This window comes from Lupinus angustifolius, chromosome LG20 (genome assembly GCF_001865875.1).
Source record: "Lupinus angustifolius cultivar Tanjil chromosome LG20, LupAngTanjil_v1.0, whole genome shotgun sequence".
In the NCBI taxonomy this organism is placed as follows: domain Eukaryota; kingdom Viridiplantae; phylum Streptophyta; class Magnoliopsida; order Fabales; family Fabaceae; genus Lupinus; species Lupinus angustifolius.
The window spans coordinates 11,524,967-11,546,511 of record NC_032028.1 but is presented as its reverse complement, the minus strand read 5'-3'; the positions used below and the strand labels follow the sequence as shown (position 1 = coordinate 11,546,511).

The 21,545-nt window shown below is 33.2% G+C and overlaps 3 protein-coding genes across 3 annotated transcripts; all 3 read right to left on the bottom strand.

Annotated features, from left to right (window-relative positions):
• On the bottom strand, positions 5,987-6,655 carry LOC109335493. Its single transcript, XM_019571625.1, has one exon. It carries the CDS (start codon positions 6,653-6,655, stop codon positions 5,987-5,989), a length of 669 nt encoding a protein of 222 aa, XP_019427170.1.
• LOC109336450 (zinc finger CCCH domain-containing protein 21-like) lies at positions 7,889-10,494 on the bottom strand. The gene is made up of 3 exons (XM_019573054.1): positions 10,345-10,494; positions 10,072-10,180; positions 7,889-8,377 (listed from the first exon to the last, which is right to left on the bottom strand). Exons 1-3 carry the CDS (start codon positions 10,446-10,448, stop codon positions 8,213-8,215), a joined length of 378 nt encoding a protein of 125 aa, XP_019428599.1. The 5' UTR covers positions 10,449-10,494; the 3' UTR covers positions 7,889-8,212.
• LOC109336449 (zinc finger CCCH domain-containing protein 21-like) lies at positions 10,585-14,896 on the bottom strand. The gene is made up of 8 exons (XM_019573053.1): positions 14,540-14,896; positions 14,370-14,454; positions 13,752-13,892; positions 13,546-13,634; positions 13,142-13,330; positions 12,930-13,060; positions 12,657-12,765; positions 10,585-10,962 (listed from the first exon to the last, which is right to left on the bottom strand). Exons 1-8 carry the CDS (start codon positions 14,705-14,707, stop codon positions 10,798-10,800), a joined length of 1,077 nt encoding a protein of 358 aa, XP_019428598.1. The 5' UTR covers positions 14,708-14,896; the 3' UTR covers positions 10,585-10,797.

Genomic DNA, 21,545 nt, shown 5'->3' with positions numbered 1-21,545 from the left:
ACATATGTTACCCATGAATTTACATGGTTAAAAACGTACATGTTACTCGTATATTCGTATTATTAAGAACACATATGTTACCCATGCAAATGAATAGTGATCTAAACCTCTTCAAACACATAAGGAAAATAAATGACAATTTCAAATTTGAATTTTCTAATAAAAATAGAGAAATCGAAATATGATATTAAGTAATTTTTTAAAATTAATATTTAAAAAGTTGTAAACAACGACATGATTTTTTCAATTCCGAATTCGAATTTTTTTAATATAGTGAAATCATAATATTGGATAATAAATTATTAATTAGTCGAATAGTTAGTTGGATGATGATATATTATTAGTGATTTGGAATTAGTTAGATGTCTACACTTGAATTAATAATTAGTAAGGTGAGAAAGTTGTAGAAACTGATGTGCTTGGTATGTCATTGATGAATTAACTGCCCATATTGTTATTGTTACTGTCCATTTATTAACATTTAAATTACACTTGTGATTTCTTCTATCAAATTCATTTTGTTGGGTCTAACATTCTTTGGGTTATGATGATAGTAGTAAATCTTTTATTTTGAAAGTTAAAAAAGTTGAAAAGTGTGTTGGAACTCTTGATATTCTTAAAATTAAGAATTGTATGACCAATAATGTCAATAAGGTGGTCATTCCATAATGACACCTCAACTTTAACTTTCAAACAATCATATGAATACTAATTTTAAATATTTAAAAAACTCAAACACAAATCAAAGAAAATGAAAAAACTTTAACTATATTTTCTTTACTTGTCTCTTCCAAGCACAAAGGTGAAAGCATAATCATTTAAGAGCCATATGAAATCAATTGCAGGAACAAAAAAAATGAAAAAAATACAAACTTTACACATCAAAGGTAGTGAGGTATGTTGAAAAAAAATGCAAACTTATCATTGAAGTAATATACCAAAAAAATAAACAAAGTTATAAGACCAATAACAAAAAAAATTATATTGAGGTATGTTGAATTTTTTTAGAGATGAAAAACTATATGTGAGGTGGACATATGTAAGTCGTTCAAAACAAAAATAGAGATAGTAGAAAAGAACATACAAGTGATAAAAATGTAAACTTTTAGCCAAAGATGATACAAAAGTACATGGAAAATATCAAATAGTTTAAGAACAAACCTTTCCTGCGAAAAACAAAAGTTTGAACTATAGTCTACCTTTTTACAAAATGAAAACTAAACACATCTAATGTAATGATGAACATTGCAAATGAGTTTTGCATATGTGATAAATGCTCGGAGATATTTATATTTACATGTGTATTTGATGGACCAAAAAAGAGCAAACAGAGAGAAACAAAAAGTTGAGGAAACCAAGGGTAGGTGAAATGAAGAGTTAGTTTAATAATAATAAAAATGTATTTTGGTATTAAAAAAGAATTAAAATGTTGAAAATGATTTTGGGGATAATGAAATGTGTTGTTACAAAGCAAATGAAATGTGTGTTTAGAAAGCGAATGATGAGATGATGACAGGTGGATTGGATATGTGAGTAAAGAATATTAAAGTTGTGGTTATAGAAAGCAAATAGTTAGATGATGACACATGAATGTGATATGTGAGGAAGAAAAATTAATGGTGCAAGATGTATATGGAAATGATAGTGTGTGTGAGCTCATCATAAGAGTATGATGATGTTTTGGAGAGAAAAAAGTAAATGAGAACATGACATGTGTCCGAGATGAAAAAATAAATGAGAGCATGACATGTGTCTAAAAGGAATAATGTTGGAACCTTAGAGCATGACATGTGTCCAAGAGGAAAAAATAAATGAGAACATGACATGTGTCCAAGAGGAATAATGTTGGACCTTTTTATCTTATATAGTTAATAGAAAACTTAAATAAGCCTTACTCAATGAGCTAATTAATGTTTACTCATTTTGTGGTTTGAGAAGAGTTGAAACATTAATTGAGCTTCATTTTTTGTTACGAGAAAATAAAGATACAAATTGGTTGAGTAGTGAACTACGCACTAAAAAGACCCAAAAATTGAATTTGAGTGGTGATCTATGCGTTAAGGTTGCATAAAATGTATGCAACTCATGTTTAGCATCCTTGTACTTCTTCTCATATATCATGATTGACAAGAGATCATTGTTAACATTCTGTGAGCGTTGATATCCCAACACATTTCACCTACCACTTGACGAGATGACAACACATTTAACTATGTATCGTCATTATTGCACATTTGGTAATAGACACATTTATCTCCTTATCAAAACCACAAGCAAGGAAGGGTTTTGAATTGATGACAACATTATTAGGTGCTTCTACAATTGATGTTGTTGCTAAGACAAGTTCAACCCATGGTGGGTGTTAGAGGAAAGTGAAAGAAAGAAGGAAATTGAATATTGAAGTGTATTGCATAATGTGTTGTAGAATAACCAACTTCTATTTATAGTCTAAGTCTCAACTAACAGTTTACAATAATATACTTTTTGTAGTATAAAGTCTAATTAATTATACTTTGAATTACATTTCTATCATTCCCCCTTAATTCAAAATAGCTTTCAAATCTATAACACCAATTTTTTCCTTTAGTTTATTGAATCTATCACCCTTCAATGATTTTGTGAAGATATTTGCAAACTGTTTTCGGTTGAGCAATGCTTCATATCTAGCTTCATTTTGTTCAGTTGATCATTAAGAAAATGAAACTTTATTTCTATATGCTTGCTCCTCCCATGTGACATTGGATTCTTAGCAAGATCTATGGCATATTTGTTATCTACTAACAACGTGACTAAGACTTTATCAAATACCTTACATTCTTCTAGTAGATTTGAAACTTAAGCTGCTTGGCAAGCTGCATGGCAAGCAACTATATACTCAACCTCATATGTTGGCAAAGCTACCACCTTTTGCCTCATTGGACACCAGGAAATTGGGGCACCTTTTAATAAGAAAATGTAACCCATTGTGCTCTTTCTTTCAACTTTGTCACTGCACCAATCTGAATTAGAATATGCTGCAAGATATAGATCATTATGTCCTTCTTGAATTGGAAACAACAATCCATATTTTAGAGTTTTCTTTAGATATCTCAGCACACATTTAGCTGCAGTCATATGTCATTGTCTTGGATCACTCATAAATCGACTAATTAGGCCAACATCATAGCTAATCTCAGGTATGCTATTGCACACAAACCAAAGATTTCCAACCAATTGCCTGAATTGTGTTCCATCAACCTTTGCTTCTTGTTCACAATAATCTAACTTTAGATTATTTTCAACTGGAGTATCTACAATGTTGCAAGCTTGCATCTGAAATCTTTCCAACAACTCAGTGATGTAATTCTTCTGATGCATCACAATTTCATCCTTAGTCTCTACAAATTCCATTCCAAGGAAGAATGAAAGCTTGCCAAGGTCTCTCATTTTGAATTGTCCTTTCAAATTATGCTCCACTGCTTCAATCTCAAAACCATTGTTTCTAGTGATGAGTAAGTCATCTATATATAAGCACAACAACATAACACTATCATTTATGGGAGATTTCACACAGACTTCATGCTCCATTGCACACTTGCTAAAGCCAAGTTGTAAAAGGAATGAGTATATCCTCTTATTTCAAGCTCTAGGAGCTTGTTTCAAATCATAGAGTGTCTTTCTCAGTTTGAAGACTTCACTCTCTGCCTTCGATCTCAAATCCTGGTGGCTGTTTAATATTGATTTCTTGTTCCATAGGTCCATTAAGAAAGGCAGATTTCACATATAATTGCCACAAACATCATTGTTTACTGCTTGCAGTTGTTACAATCATCCTTATTGTCTCAATCCTTGCAACTAGAGCATATACATCTGAGTAATCCAATCCAGAATTTTGCATAAAGCCTTTGGCAACAAATCTAGCTTTGTGTTTGGAGATTGAACCATCAGGCTTTAATTTCACTTTGAACACCCATTTTATAGGTATGGCAGTCTTGTTTAATGGTAGGATCATAATTTCCCATGTTTTGTTTCTTTCAATGGCCTACAATTCTTCTATCATTGCTTTTCTCCATATTGAATTATCAATTGCCTCTGAGAAGTGAATTTTTTCAATGTTTGCAAAGAGTGCCATATGTTGTACCAAATTGCCATCATCATTCACTATATCATATGGTATCATCTCATAGTCTCTCAGTCTAGATGACATACTTCTATGTCTAGGTGGTCTGTCTCTATTGATTGTGTTTTGATTCTTCACTCTGTTAGTGTTCTCATTTGATTGATTGATGTGCTCACCTACTTGACCATCCGAGTCTCTTAATTCCAGATCCAATCCTGTCATACTTTGTGAATTTATGTCTGGTTTAGTGTCATGCCATTACTTGAGTTCATCAAATATCACATCTCTATTGTAGGTGATCTTTTTAGTTATTGGACTATAGAGTGTGTAGCCCCAAGTTGAAGTGTAGCCAACAAACACCAAAGCTTCACTTTTATTGTCCAGATTCTTCCTCCTTTGATTTGGTACACGTGCATAACAGAGTGATCCAAACACTCCGAAGTGTTTAGAAAAAGGTTTCCTTCCACTCCATACCTCCTCAAGGACTAGAATATCCATTTTTTGGGCTGGACTTCTATTTAGAACATAAACAGTAGTTCTAACAACCTCTCCCCAAAAGTTATGAGCTAAGTTCTTGCTTTTGGTCATGTTCCTTACCATATTCAGAATTTTCCTATTTCTTCTTTCAGCAATGCCATTATGTTGAGGAGTATAGGGTGTTGTAATTTCATGTACAATCTCTTGATTTCTGCAAAATGTTTCCATTTCCGTTGAGCATAATTCTCCACCTCCATCACTTCTGAGGACTTTAATGCACATTCATGATTGCTTCTCTGCCAGGTTCTTAAAAACTTGAAACATTGTGAATACTTCACTCTTATGTTTGATCAAATAAATCCAGATCTTTATGCTACACTCATCAATAAATGACACGTGGTATTTATTTCCACCTAATGAGCATGTTTCAAATGGACCACAAACATTTGAGTAAACTATATGCAATAAATTCATTGATCTGTGATGAGTATATGTAGTGAAGATGCTCTTGGTTGCTTATTAATCAGATAATTCTCACACAATTGCTTAGGAATCCTTATTTCTGGCAATCCCGAGACTAATTCCTTAGCATGTAAAAGACTTAGATCCCTAAAGTTTAGGTGCCCAAACCTTAAATGTCAAAGCCATGAATTGTTATGACTTACCTCAACAGTCATGCATTGAGATTCTAGTGCTGAAACACTGAATTGAAAGGTTCTATTGTCAACAAGAGGTGCTTTCAATATTTTCCTATTTTGAGCATCAAAAACTTCAACATAGCCTTTGCTCATCTGCATTGTGAACCCCTTTTCCAATAGTTGTCCCATGCTGATTAGGTTACTCCTCATGCCTGGCACATATAATACTTCTATGATCTTAGTAAATCTGTCATTTTTGCCTTTAATCACTACATCACCAACACCCTCAACCTTAATTGTTCTGTCATCAGCAAACCGAATTATGCTATTCTTTGATACATTAAGATTGATTAGTCATTCTTTGTGGCCAGTCATGTGGTTTGAACATCCTGAGTCTAAATACCAAGTCTCTATATTGCTAGCCTTAGTATTGGTTGTCATCATCAGAAGAAGAGTGTCCTCTTCAGATTCACTACTTTCCTTTACCAAGTTAGCTTCAACATGTTGTCTTTCCCTTGAATTTCCTTGACCTGGTGCTTGACATTCTACTGAAAAGTGGCCAATTTTGTTATAGTTGAAGCATTTAATTCCCTTTCTATTTACTCTTTTCTTACTTCCTCTCCAATTTGAGCTTTCCCATAGGTGCTTTTGAGTGATTAACCTTACTCATTCCATGTTCATATGGACCAGGTGCACGTTTATAGGTTACATGCCCTTTTCCAATATATTTGTTCTTGGTTTGAGTTCTTTATCCACCTTTCCAATGAAAACCTCATCTTCTTGATGTTTGAGCCTGTAAGGCCTGATCTGCAGGTTTCTCATTGGATCTTTCCAAAATTCTTTGTTCATGAGCCTCCAACGAGCCCTGAAGTTGATCAATCTTCAAATCATCCATTTTCTTTGATTCTTCTATGGAAACCACAATGTGATCAAATCGAGGTGTCAAGGTGCAAATGATTTTCTCAACGATGGTTTGTTTAGTCATTGTTTCCCCAAGTACTTTCATTGCATTTGTCAAGGTAACCACACGATTGAAGAATTCTCCAATCTCCGAATTCTCCATCTGCATCAACTCATATTGACGCCTCATCGTTTGCAACTTTACTTTCTTTAGTTGCTCTGCTCCATCGTTACACTGCTCCAATATCTTCCATGCGTCATGAGAACTTGTAGCACCCACAATCTTCTTAAAATATGCATTATCTACACATTGTTGTATCAGAAACATTGTTTTGCAATCCATCTTCTTATTCACTTTAAACTCTGCCTTTTCTTCATTAGTGGATTCATTACTTATCATAGCAAATCCACTCTCTACTATTTCCATGACTTCTTGATATCCGAATATAACTTTCATCTGGGCGCTCCAGCGATTCCAGTTCTTGCCATCGAGTATGGGAAGGTGAGCAGGGAAGGTTGTGGAGTTTTGACCGAGGTTCATTATCTTCTCCTTAAATCGAATCTTGCTCTTGATACCAAATTATTAGAGGAAAGTGAAAGAAAGAAGAAAATTGAATATTGAAGTGTATTGCATAATTTGTTGTATAATATCCAACGGTGAATAACTAATTTCTATTTATAGTCTATGTCTCAACTAACAACTTACAACAGTATACTATTTATAATATAAAATCTAACTAATTATACTTTGAATTACATTTTTATCATTGGGATTGTCCGTTTCCATAATTCGAAAACTAGTATGCAAAGCGTATGGCAAAAGAGAGGTATCATTTTCATGTTTGTCATGATTGTGTGTACCCCGATTAACACTAAGTTTGCATTTGTCACAAGAACAACTTGTCTTGTTATACAATTTGAGAATGAAGATTACATGTCCCAATATTTTGTGTCATATTATGTCTCAAATCAATCAAAAAGTGTCTGAGTAATTAAGAAAAAGAAATCATAAAAACATAAAATAATTTGTTTTTATTACTTAGTAGAATGTGATTGGATTGGGACATGAGAACATGAATTTTTACCTTTCATGGTTTGTAAACCTTGTTGCTTTCGCAAACGAGTAAGCCCCTCTTCCTTCCTTCACTCCACCGTCCAACTTTGTAATCTTGAAAACAAAGTCTTGTGAATAACCTCATCCTAGTAACAAGAACTTCCGATTAAGAAAGTAATCATAGGCAAATTGACATCATGAAAGTAGTACATTACTAAGATGACTTATACTGCAATAATGCATTTTCGAAATTTAAAACTATTCATTTTCATAACTCACTAAATTTTATACATTAATTTGTTAAAATTATTATACATAGTAAAATGAATTTTATCACAGTGATCATGAGATCAAAAATTCAAATCCTAGAAATTATCTTTTCACTTTCAAAAATCAGATTGTATACACCTACCGTCCTCAAACAACACTAAATAAGAATCTTGTACACTGAACTACCTTTTTTATTTTAATATTGATTTACAGAAGGTATAAAGTTTAAGAAGGTTTATGGTTTTTTCTTGAAAATCTTTTTTTAGCATGTGTATTTTACCGCTCACATGATGAACACAAGTACACAACCCACAAGAGACATTCCTTTAAGAAGTACCCAAACCAAAGGGATATTCACACCTATTACTTAACCTCCAATACTCTTCTAATTTCTTTGCCTCCATTTTCCCCTTCAGGAGATCTGGCTTTAACAATCAGAACAGAACAATGTCCACCCCAGTTTATGTTTCTGTGGTTTTAAGAAAATCACAAGCATAAAAACAATATTTATGACCCCTTTGCTGAAATAAGGGAAACTCATGAACAAAAATCAAGTACAGCCAAACAAAAATGTCTAGTAGCTGAAAACTGGATTACAACATACTACCATCATTATTCATATCAAGTGTGATGTTGCAAACAGTAATTTCATTATCATCAAATGACTCATCCCAAAAAACTTCCTTCAAAGCAAGAAGAGCAAGTTGCCATAAGCAAACGCTCTTACTACTCACCAAAGGCCTAAAAATATCACATTATGACTCATTCTCAGGGTTAAGCTTCAGCTCCTGACTCTTTTATTTGGATTGAAGTCTTTGATAAGCTTGCTTCTAATTCATTCAACTCATCCATGTCCAATTCATCATCGTCGTCGTCATCAGCATCAGAACCAGCTGCTGCTGAGGTACTGGGACCATGTTCAACAGAATTCCCATTTGCCTGAAGATAGGATCCAACAATTAGCCAAAAGAATACAGTCAATGTAAATAATGATACCATATTATTATTTTGAAGAACATTTTTTTTACTTTAAAATAAGTATTATTCGATGAGAAAAGTACAAAAGAAGAGGATAAGCCATCCTTGCAAAAAGTGGCAGAAAAAAAACTAAAAATAAGGTAACTGAGCCATGCAACAAAATATGTCAACTTCTCTTAAATACTATTACTACCTAAGAAACACCACTAAAAACCCATGAGCAGAGAGCACTAAGGGGAAACCATAATAGGAACTATATCCCAAATGAAGTCTAGAGTCGAAATAGAATCATTGAAAATTCTGATGTCCCTTTCCAACCTTATTATATACACCAAAGAATAGCAAAATAGAGCGCACTCCCATAGAATTCTGGCATGTTTACAAGAACCAAAACCTCTAAATTTAATAGGGAGAAAAGTATGCAACTCCTTAGGGCAGATCCAGGATTCTTAAAGCACAGGTCCAAGACTGTACACTAAATAAGACAAGAGAAGAATGAGATACGAAAGTTAACCCTAGAAGCTAAAAACCTCCCATGGAAATATAATATATTGATTTACTGCTAGTCTTCTAATATATTAAATATTAATTTACTACTATTCGTCTAATATGTACTTCGTTATCTGTAGCAAATGACCAAAGGAAAACACAAGCATATGAAGAACTACATAAGGACATGATTCCAAGGTCAGCCACATCAGCAATCTAAACGCGAGCTTCAATAAAGGCACAAATTTTACTCAAGAACTTCTTATATTTTTTTGGAAACATGGATACTTTGTATCCCATTCAATGTGCTTGGAAATAAGCAACTAAGCATCAATTGTGTATTCAGTAATAAAACAATTTATAAGTCTTCCTGGACAATGTGGCAGTATAGACTCCAACAACCTTACAAAGCAAGTGGTCTTCGTTCTAGAAAATAATGAACAAGTATACAAAATCAACTTAGAAGCCAAGTTGCTACAAGGTGCCTGCTGAAGAAGTACAGTTAGCAGCTAGATATGACACATTGCTGTACATCCCCCATTATCACTGGGAGCCCGGAATTCCTATGCAAAATTTATAGCTCAAAGCAAGAAGTAGAGGAAAACCCACTCCTAAAAGCCAAGCTGATAAGAGAGTAAAGCATCCACCTCAAATGGGAGTTTTATGATCACATCCAGTTGAAATGGAACTCATACATCAAGGCTCCATGTCGTTCTGAAGATCACAACTTTTCCGTAGGGGACAGCCCAATGATTAACATTCAAGACTTCAACAGGTATTGACCATATATGGAGGGGGGATGAGTAATGTCCTGTTGTGTAACTTATATTCCAATGGACGTTAATATGTTATAATAGAAAATATGTATATATCGCCGTCTTAAATTACAGTCGTGGTCATATTGCGGTCAATGCAATGCAAGGTATGGCTGAATGAACCGTGAAAAAACTTCAAATTTGCAACTGTAAAATTTTAGTTGAAATTTTCCACAACATACTAGCTGGTTGCAGTTAAATTGTGAGATTGTGACTTTTTCGGTAATTGGAAATCATCCAGCATCAGACATCTCAGACTTACATTCACCAAACTGCTTCTAAGATTTTAGCTATGTATGAACATGAAATATACAAAGAAATAACGACAACAGATATGAAGATAACACTTACTTTCTGGTCAGTGTTATCAGATTCTGGTTCTGGTTCTCTTTGGTACTTCTCATATGCTTCATCATCATCCACAAACAAGGTAGCGTCTGACAAAAATAGCTCACGGCCACTGCATCGGAAGAGGAAAAATATAACATGCTTAGTGAAAACAACAAAGTAAAGCCTTAGTAACAAACATGTTCAACAACATGAAGTTTCACATTTTCTTCTTGAGTAATAGGGGGCATACAACATATTTACATATGAATGATATGGAAAAGAGAATTTATGTACCTCATGCGGTCATTCTTAGCCCTATCTGCCTGTTGTGCAGCCAAATTGGCATCCCTTTCTTCTATCTTCTTCTTCTTCCATTGATGGAATAAATCGGGAGTCATAGGAGTTGTAGTTGCCACTTTGGCACGCTAAAACATGTTAAATATTCAGTCAGATAACCTGATGCAATATTAAATGACATAGTTTACTACATAAAAATATTTTCAGGGAAACTCATGAACAAAAATCAAGTACAGCCAAACAAAAATGTCTAGTAGCTGAAAACTGGATTACAACATACTACCATCATTATTCATATCAAGTGTGATGTTGCAAACAGTAATTTCATTATCATCAAATGACTCATCCCAAAAAACTTCCTTCAAAGCAAGAAGAGCAAGTTGCCATAAGCAAACGCTCTTACTACTCACCAAAGGCCTAAAAATATCACATTATGACTCATTCTCAGGGTTAAGCTTCAGCTCCTGACTCTTTTATTTGGATTGAAGTCTTTGATAAGCTTGCTTCTAATTCATTCAACTCATCCATGTCCAATTCATCATCGTCGTCGTCATCAGCATCAGAACCAGCTGCTGCTGAGGTACTGGGACCATGTTCAACAGAATTCCCATTTGCCTGAAGATAGGATCCAACAATTAGCCAAAAGAATACAGTCAATGTAAATAATGATACCATATTATTATTTTGAAGAACATTTTTTTTACTTTAAAATAAGTATTATTCGATGAGAAAAGTACAAAAGAAGAGGATAAGCCATCCTTGCAAAAAGTGGCAGAAAAAAAACTAAAAATAAGGTAACTGAGCCATGCAACAAAATATGTCAACTTCTCTTAAATACTATTACTACCTAAGAAACACCACTAAAAACCCATGAGCAGAGAGCACTAAGGGGAAACCATAATAGGAACTATATCCCAAATGAAGTCTAGAGTCGAAATAGAATCATTGAAAATTCTGATGTCCCTTTCCAACCTTATTATATACACCAAAGAATAGCAAAATAGAGCGCACTCCCATAGAATTCTGGCATGTTTACAAGAACCAAAACCTCTAAATTTAATAGGGAGAAAAGTATGCAACTCCTTAGGGCAGATCCAGGATTCTTAAAGCACAGGTCCAAGACTGTACACTAAATAAGACAAGAGAAGAATGAGATACGAAAGTTAACCCTAGAAGCTAAAAACCTCCCATGGAAATATAATATATTGATTTACTGCTAGTCTTCTAATATATTAAATATTAATTTACTACTATTCGTCTAATATGTACTTCGTTATCTGTAGCAAATGACCAAAGGAAAACACAAGCATATGAAGAACTACATAAGGACATGATTCCAAGGTCAGCCACATCAGCAATCTAAACGCGAGCTTCAATAAAGGCACAAATTTTACTCAAGAACTTCTTATATTTTTTTGGAAACATGGATACTTTGTATCCCATTCAATGTGCTTGGAAATAAGCAACTAAGCATCAATTGTGTATTCAGTAATAAAACAATTTATAAGTCTTCCTGGACAATGTGGCAGTATAGACTCCAACAACCTTACAAAGCAAGTGGTCTTCGTTCTAGAAAATAATGAACAAGTATACAAAATCAACTTAGAAGCCAAGTTGCTACAAGGTGCCTGCTGAAGAAGTACAGTTAGCAGCTAGATATGACACATTGCTGTACATCCCCCATTATCACTGGGAGCCCGGAATTCCTATGCAAAATTTATAGCTCAAAGCAAGAAGTAGAGGAAAACCCACTCCTAAAAGCCAAGCTGATAAGAGAGTAAAGCATCCACCTCAAATGGGAGTTTTATGATCACATCCAGTTGAAATGGAACTCATACATCAAGGCTCCATGTCGTTCTGAAGATCACAACTTTTCCGTAGGGGACAGCCCAATGATTAACATTCAAGACTTCAACAGGTATTGACCATATATGGAGGGGGGATGAGTAATGTCCTGTTGTGTAACTTATATTCCAATGGACGTTAATATGTTATAATAGAAAATATGTATATATCGCCGTCTTAAATTACAGTCGTGGTCATATTGCGGTCAATGCAATGCAAGGTATGGCTGAATGAACCGTGAAAAAACTTCAAATTTGCAACTGTAAAATTTTAGTTGAAATTTTCCACAACATACTAGCTGGTTGCAGTTAAATTGTGAGATTGTGACTTTTTCGGTAATTGGAAATCATCCAGCATCAGACATCTCAGACTTACATTCACCAAACTGCTTCTAAGATTTTAGCTATGTATGAACATGAAATATACAAAGAAATAACGACAACAGATATGAAGATAACACTTACTTTCTGGTCAGTGTTATCAGATTCTGGTTCTGGTTCTCTTTGGTACTTCTCATATGCTTCATCATCATCCACAAACAAGGTAGCGTCTGACAAAAATAGCTCACGGCCACTGCATCGGAAGAGGAAAAATATAACATGCTTAGTGAAAACAACAAAGTAAAGCCTTAGTAACAAACATGTTCAACAACATGAAGTTTCACATTTTCTTCTTGAGTAATAGGGGGCATACAACATATTTACATATGAATGATATGGAAAAGAGAATTTATGTACCTCATGCGGTCATTCTTAGCCCTATCTGCCTGTTGTGCAGCCAAATTGGCATCCCTTTCTTCTATCTTCTTCTTCTTCCATTGATGGAATAAATCGGGAGTCATAGGAGTTGTAGTTGCCACTTTGGCACGCTAAAACATGTTAAATATTCAGTCAGATAACCTGATGCAATATTAAATGACATAGTTTACTACATAAAAATATTTTCTCACCTGATTTTCAATCTCCTCTTCAATTGTTATCTTATCACTTTCTTCCTCTAACAGAGCCTTCATTTGAGATTTTAAAATATATCCAGGTGGAAGTGCATGTCTATAGTGGCAGTTCTTACCACCATTAGGGCAGACCCAAAACCAACCATATTGCTTCTTCTCTACTGCGTCCAAAAAGTGTTTACAGACCTGAACAGTGTAAACAAACAATGGACAATGGTCACTATGAGTCATGTGAACCAAATGCAAATACTACTTGGAAATAATTCACTGTCATCAAACATCATAAAGAAGCCCAGAAATGAACCAACCAGTACAGAACCATAAAAAAGAAAATTGGGAATATCAATTATCAAGCAAATGAATGTAAAAGTGATAGTTTCAACAAAAAGAATAACGCATACTATGTCAGTAGGTTTGTTCTGATTATACTCATTTTTCTTTGACTCTACCACCTTCTCCAATGTCTCTTGATCCCATTCCTCCATTGTTTCTGACAAAATAAGAGCCCCAAAAAGAAAGTCAGAATAATGAAAAGTTGTTAAAAAAACAAAAATAATAGGTAACAATAGAAATGATCGTGAATCATCATTGAACTTTGACGGAATACCATCGTCGCGCTTATCGCTGTAAATGTCAATCTTTTCCCCTTTCCTCTGAACATTCAAATCATGTGAGAATTTGCATTTGAATCCTTTGGTACACTGCCCCACTTTAAAAAACTCACATACTATGGACTTGGGATCAACACCTGACCAAATTCAGATATACAATATTAGTTTCCAATGTGTTATATGAGGGAATAGAGTGCAATTCATAGAATAATAAGCTGATTCTATCTCATTTCATCCCTTATCCCCAATTTTGTGAGGGAAGAAAAAATAAGAGGTTTTGGATATAACAAAAGCAAGTATTATTTCATTTATTCTATTCGAAACAACGAGGGTGAGCTTCTACGCAACAGTAAAGTTGTTTGCATGTGACCTGGAGGTCATCAATTCAAATCATTGAAACAGTCTATCCGCTTGCAGGAATAAGGCTGCGTACATCTACCCAAAGCCACATGCATTGGGTCGTCCTATTTAAAACAATCCAAACAATGGAAAGTGTAGTATTATATCATTCCATTCTACTCTCTTCCATCAACTTTTATCCATCCAAACATATAACCCAAATTTTTCAACAAAAAAAAAGCACTTGAAAGTGAGAATAAGATTAGAATAATTACCAACTGGGACTTTAGGCTGACTAACAGCAATTTTGAACAAATCATTTAGCTCCTTTTCCTTGGCTTTCTCTTCCTCCTTCTTTTTCTGTTATCATTATCACACAATCAAGATCAAAATAAACGCAAATTATTTCATTATTATGCAAAAATTAAAAAAAAAATTGAACAACCTTAGCAGCGATTTTTGCAGCATCAGGCTGCGGAATGGATTGTTTGAGATTCTGAACATACTTTTGAACATTCTTGCTTTTGTTCTTGTTCTTGAGACCGAAGGTTTTGTCTTCTACCAATTTCTGTTTCTTCGCTAAATCTGCTTTTGATTGCTGCTTCGGTGGCATCTTTTCATATCATCAAAAATCGAAATGTGGATTGGGATCTTCTTACGTTTCAACCATGTTTAGGGTTTGGTGTTTGAGGGAAGAAATTCCAGAACCTTACCAACATTTTTACAATACCCGATGTACCCTTCCCTTACGTGTCACGATATCATGAGGTTATCAGTGTTGTACACTTGTACTTCAATATTGGTTGGGATCAATATAGCTTGCGATAATAACATTAAATATTTAGAAATCGATCTATTTATTAATAATATAAGAATTTTTTATATTATTATTGTATTATTTATCATTCATATTTATATATAGTTTTATTGACTTTTAAATAAAAGTAATATAATAAATTATGGAGGATGTATGACTGCATATAAATTTTTGCATTGATGATATATGGATGATGATCATTTCTCCTAAATGATGTCTCATTTCATATCTCAAGCCAATTATATATTAACACGTAGATAAAATAAAAAATTTAAAAGCAAAAATTAATAAAATAAAACACTCTAATTGACTTGAGACATGAAATACGATAGCAGTTATGACAGCTAATCTCCAATATATAAATATTATACTCTTTAATATTTCCATGTTATCATTAAAAAAGTAATCACGTGTCTAAAAATATAATAAAATGTTGGTCTCCAATCAAAATCATAAATAAAAGATAAAGAAATGTATTTAGTATATCTGTAAAGCTTTTTACAATAGCATTGTATGGTCATTACTGTATTATTTATCATAAATAAAAGATAAAGAAATGTATTTTATGTATTACTGACTTGTAAATTTGGAAAAAAAAAATATATGTATCAACAATGTATAAGTTTTATATATTGTTACCGTATTATTTATTATTTATATTTAATTATTGTTGACTTTTAAAAAAATAATTTAAATGAATAGTGGACAATATAATACTATATATCGACAATGATGGGATATTATACTCTTAAATATAAGTAGTATAATAGTCTTTCATTTCTTTTGATTCTCCTCCAAATTCAACTCACAAACATAATCTAAATGAATAGTGAATATTGTATTCAATGTTACAAATCTTCATATTGGTTGTGCATAGGGCTGGAAACAAGCCTAACTGAGTCGAATTAGAGCTCAGCTCAATAAAAATTGGTTCGGCTCGAAACTTGATTGATTTTGATACGAGTTATTTTTTTAACTCGAGTTTGGCTCGATTAAAATTCGCGAACAGTTCAACTTCGTTCGAATTAGTTCATTTAGACAACTCAAATAATTATTTAATTTTTAAAAATATTATAAAAGGTTTCACATATATAAATATACCATAGTTTATAAATATAATAATAATATAAAAATAATGTATCGATTATAATAGGCATAAAAATTAATTTATATACATAAATGTATATACATAAAAAATTAATTTATGCTCAATTTTTTATTCTTCTGAGTTTAAAATACATATAATATTTATAAGAGATAATGAACTTATTTGTGCTTAGAAATATTTGGAATTTCTTCGTAGATTTGTTATGTTCAATTTTTTATCATGATTCTTGGGAATTTAAACATGAGAAAATAACTCATTTTTACATTTAAAATTTATATATATTCTAATGATTTCATATGTTAGTTATGTATGAATTAAAGTCATACCCCCTCTAAAATTATGATCAAGATCTGTCACTGCACATATCAAGCCCAGTAATGAATCTAACGAGTCGAATTGTATCCAACTCAAGTTCGGTTCGTTTATTTATTGAACTCAATTTCCAGTTTAAATTCGACTCATTTAGTTCATGAACCAAATTTATCAAGCTAAATAATGAGTCGACTTTTGAATGAATACCGAGTTGGATCGGTTCATTGTCAGTTGTGCATACATTGAATTATTATTGAGTATTAATACAGAAATATGTTAACTTATTGATGATTAGTTAAGTTGTTAGATAAATTATTAAAAATATTTTGTTTCTTTTTTTACTTTTTAAACATTTATCATCTTTTTGAGATGTATGAGTACTTTTATCCTCTTTTATTTTTGGTGCTGGTGGCGATACAATTTTTTTAGTGTCGTAATTCTCCTTCTGCAATTTCTTTGATCTTTCTATTGAATAAAAAATCAAAATTAATAATCTTTCACTCTTTCTAAAAAAACATGGTTGAGTTGAGATCAGTTAAGAGTAATAAACAGACTTATGGAAATGTTTAACAACTTAAAAACTCAAAAGTGTTAAGACTCCAAAACTGATATATATATCTATAAATATCTGATATTGACACTCATCTAACATTTCTTGTACACATGTTGGGCACCTTATATCAAATGTTCAATTTAAAAATATTTTTACTGGCTCTAGTACTTAGCAAATGGGTCTCTAATGCTAGACAAAATCTACCCGACCCAATTTATTTTTACATAAAATATTCTAAAAAACCTTAAAATTGAAGAAGAAAATTTTGGAGCAAATTGAAACTAAAATGTGAAATATAAGAACACGAGTCTTGATCTTTGTGAAAATTTTGAAATTTCTAACTTATCAAATAATGAGTCAAAGCTAAAATTTATATTTTTAAAATTTGAAGTATTCATTTTTTCTCAAACCATGGTTGAATTAAAACTCAATTATGACTAAGGGACTTTTAAAAATGTTGAAATATTTTAAAAAATTCAAAAGTATGTTTGGGAGACTCCAAAACTACTTCTGCACCTCCTCAACTATATATCAAATATAAATTGTGATGTTTATATTATATTCACATATAACAAGATGAAATCATGCATCAGAAAATCAAATACAAGTAAAGAGAGTGTAAAATATATACACTGTCAGTGTAAACTCCTTCTTCTCCTCTTTCTAAAACCTCTTCTTCTCTTTATAGTTGTAACACCCTGTTTTTTGCAACTTAGAAATTAGGATTTATTATAAAAATATGATGAAAATTTAAAGAAAATTAAAGGCAAACTGATAGAAAATCAGACTAAATGAAAAATTTATTTTCATTATATGTTTGAGATGCGGAAATATTCAATATTATCATTACCCAAAAATGAGGTATCACATTCAACCTCAAAATCATGATTTAAATTTTTATCTATTTGAATAAGTATGTAGCTATCAAAATCATTAATCTTAATCATAACATAATGATTATAAAAGATATCATGTGTGCAAAAAGAATCACTCTTAAGTATTTTTCATAAAATATAACTTATAGAAAAATTAGTTCAAAAGACTATGAGTATTCCTAAATTAGAGCCAAGAATCCCAATATAAATAAAATATTTAACTGTACATCAACTAAGTTCTTCTTGTCCATATTTCCATCAATGAATATCCAAAGAGCAACTGCAACAAACCTGAACATACACATAGTATAGACAAAAGAAAAGACAAAGAAAATGGAGTAAGAACCAACTACGGTAACCGCAATGTGAAATTACATAGAGAAATAACATTAAAGTGAGACACAATATAATAATTCTATAATCAAACAATGTCAAACATATGCAAATGATGCATGGAGTTAGTGTCTTACACAAGAGGATATTCACATTCCCAATTAATATATCTTTCATGCAATGCAATATGCAATTCAACCAACCAATCACCACCAAATTATAGTACCCGAAGGCCAAGATCCTAGTGGGAAAGCAACTGAGAGTACATATATCCTTAACAACGACAAGTAACAGTATCCATGTTTCAATTACCTCTATTAGAGGCGCTTACATGGTAAGCCCATTCCATTTCAGGATTCCTCTCTACCGATCATGAAACGCACAAGGGGTGTCAGAGATTGTTTAGTTTGCATGTAAGACTATTCTGGTCATACGACTTATAAGATCGGACCCTCACTGGACTGTCTCACCTAAGCAATCCATCATGGCTTCTTAACGAATCACCGTCATTACCGCCCCTATTCAAATCCCATTGATATTTCTATTTCTGTATCTTTCCATTTTCTCCAACTCCAACTACAAGAATGCAATGCATGTACACTAACCGAAGTTAGTCCATTAAATCTTTTAATCAAGGTTTTCATAAGTTTTATTTCCACAAATATCACCTAAGTTAGTCATCTCAGCCCCAATGCATTTCTATCATGTAAGTCCAATGGACGAGCTCAAAATACTAATTTAGTGATCAAATACAATTGGGCAAAGCCCCAATTTCAAACTTATGTATTTTCCAAATAAATATAACAATTAACATGTGTATTTCCCATTAAATATCATAATCATTTATAATATTTTTCATTTCAATACAACAATACAACAATCAATAACATAACCATTGCAATTGAGATATTTCTAACTTATAACATTGTCACAAACATTTAGCACATAAAACAATTATCAATTTATCACAATACTCACATGCATACAAACATAATTATTTCATTACCTTTCATGATGATGTAATACCATAAGCGAGTACCTCGCATTATGTTACACTAAAAACAAATTCATGCACATATATATATTTCTGGCATGATAAGTGCTAAATATACCTAAATTTCTTACACTTTTATGGCATTTATCTTAAGCATAATTAAGAAAAACCAAATTAAAACAATAATTTTTGTATAAAATATCACAATCTTGTATATTTGAGTGTGTATTTCTTTTTTATGTATTTTGTAAGATTTAGAAAGAAGAAAAGAAGAGAAAAAAGACTCATGGTCAAAAAGAAAAAGAAGTCAAAACCAAGGTGCTCAACCAGGCAGCTGAGCGTGGACCGAGCCACGCTAAGCTGACCTGGACACCAGCATGGACCAAGCTGCTCAAACAAGCAGCTGAGCGGACCTGCTTGACCGCTCAGCCTAGCACCAGACTAGTCTTGACACGGTCAGAACTCAAGCTTGATACGGTCAGACACGAGCTTGGCACATGTCCAAGCTTCTCAAAAAACAGCTCAGCGTTGTAACCAAGTAGCTTAGCGGAGAACCAGACTCCTGCCCAGATCAGCAAGTACCAGGCCACGTCTCAGTCAGCACGGTCAAAGCTGTTGAACAAGCAGCTTAGCGGTACAACAGGTGTGCTAAGCGGTATGCACCCAGAATTGACTTAGCCATCAAGAAACCATGAAGTCATGTATGACCTCACTTCAAGTAGCCCACCATAGGCTTTTCAGGAGTAGCTCACCATAGCTGGTCCCATAGATATATCCACTTCTTCCTTTTATGATAATCTATAAAGGTTACAAAGTACCTATTGCCTCCAATTGATTCTTCTTCAAAGAGTCCACACACATCAGTGTATACCACCTCCAATGCCTTTATTGACTTGGTAGGAACATTTGAGACAAAAACATTTCTATTTTCCTTGCTAGTAAGACATTCATCACACATTTGTTCTGGTATCCTAATCTGTGGTAATCCGGACACAAATCCACCTCTGCTCAAAAAATCTAGACTCTTGAAGTTTAGATGCCCAAACCTTTGATTCCATAGCCATGTGTCCTTCCCAAGAGTTGATTGAAGACACCTTTGATCACTCATTTGTATGCCTATCTTGAATGTCATATTGCTTTAGATAGGATCTTTCAAGATATTGTGTTTATCTTTATCGAATACCTTTATCATTCCATTCTTCATCTCCATTGTGTAGCTTTTTCAAGCAACTACCCAAGACTGAGTAAGTTGCTTTTCATTTTAGGCATATAGAGAAAATTGGAGATGTATGTAGTCTTCCCATCTCTCCTCTTGATTATCACTTTGCCAATTCCTTCTGCTGAAACTGCACTATGATCAACAAATTTGACTTTACTCTTTTTTGAATCATCAAGTGTTGTGAACCACCCTTTCTTGCCTGTCATACGATTAGAGCATCCAGTGTCAAGATACTAGAAGTCTCCATCTTCTTCACTATTTTTGATGGTAGTCATAAGTAGGTAATGATCATCATCATCTGGTTCTGTACCTTGTGCCAATCTTGCTTCTTACCCAATATTTTGTTGGATTTTCGCTCAGCTGCATAATGGCTATAGTTCTTACAGTTGTAGAATTGTATCCTCTTTTTATCAATCTTCCTCATGTTCACTGAATTCCAGTTAGAGCCTCTCTTATGATCATGCTATTGGAAGCCTTGTTCATTTTTCACGCCTTCACCATTTCTCCATTTGTCATTCTGCCATCTATCCTTGTTTCTCCTAATTGTGTGTGTGAAGAAGATCTTGCTCCTGATCTTGCTTCAGATTTCAAAGTGAAAGGTTTTTACTCCAAACGAAATCTCTTCACTCCAAACAACTCATACACTTTCAGAAACCTTCAAAGGGTGTTTGTAAACTCTATATAAAGGCTCTAAACTCTCACACAAGCAACACACACAACTTTCATATAATTTTCTCTCAACTCTCAAAAGCTCTCACACTTTTTCTTAGAATTTATCTTTGAACTTTTTGCAACTTGTTCTTAAACTTTCAAGTTAATTTTGCAAAGTTGCTTCAAGTGTTTCAAAGAATTTTACAAAGAGCATTATATACTTCTATATATATTCAGAGTTTGGATTGCAAGTTACTGGAATATATTCAATTCTTTCTTTCACGGGGTGTGAAGAGAAAGGGGAATATATTCAATTCTTTCTTTCACGGGGTGTGAAGAGAAAGGGGAATAGATTCACTTGGAAAGGTGTTTTCCAAGGGTATAAGAATTAGGGAGTGTGTAAGGTACATAGAGATCTCGGGGTGAGATATTGTAATTACAACTCATAATTCTTAGTGGAAAAATCTCTTGTGCGGCAAGAGTACTGGATGTAACCTTCGGTGGACAGGAAGGTGAACCAGTATAAAAACTCCTTGTGTACTCTCTTCTCCTTATCTCTTTCATTTTTGTTTCCTATTATTTTTCTGCA

Excerpts from the sequence above, each read along its gene's own strand:
- LOC109336449 (XM_019573053.1), bottom strand. The coding sequence starts at position 14,707 with ATGCCACCGAAGCAGCAATCAAAAGCAGATTTAGCGAAGAAACAGAAA. Across the intron at positions 13,893-14,369 it reads TCAGCCTAAAGTCCCAGTTG|GTGTTGATCCCAAGTCCATA; the intron begins GTAATTATTCTA and ends GAATTTGGTCAG. Across the intron at positions 10,963-12,656 it reads CTGATAACACTGACCAGAAA|GCAAATGGGAATTCTGTTGA; the intron begins GTAAGTGTTATC and ends TCCTATCTTCAG.
- LOC109335493 (XM_019571625.1), bottom strand. The coding sequence starts at position 6,655 with ATGAACCTCGGTCAAAACTCCACAACCTTCCCTGCTCACCTTCCCATA.
- LOC109336450 (XM_019573054.1), bottom strand. The coding sequence starts at position 10,448 with ATGACTCCCGATTTATTCCATCAATGGAAGAAGAAGAAGATAGAAGAA. Across the intron at positions 10,181-10,344 it reads GCTAAGAATGACCGCATGAG|TGGCCGTGAGCTATTTTTGT; the intron begins GTACATAAATTC and ends CTTCCGATGCAG. Across the intron at positions 8,378-10,071 it reads CTGATAACACTGACCAGAAA|GCAAATGGGAATTCTGTTGA; the intron begins GTAAGTGTTATC and ends TCCTATCTTCAG.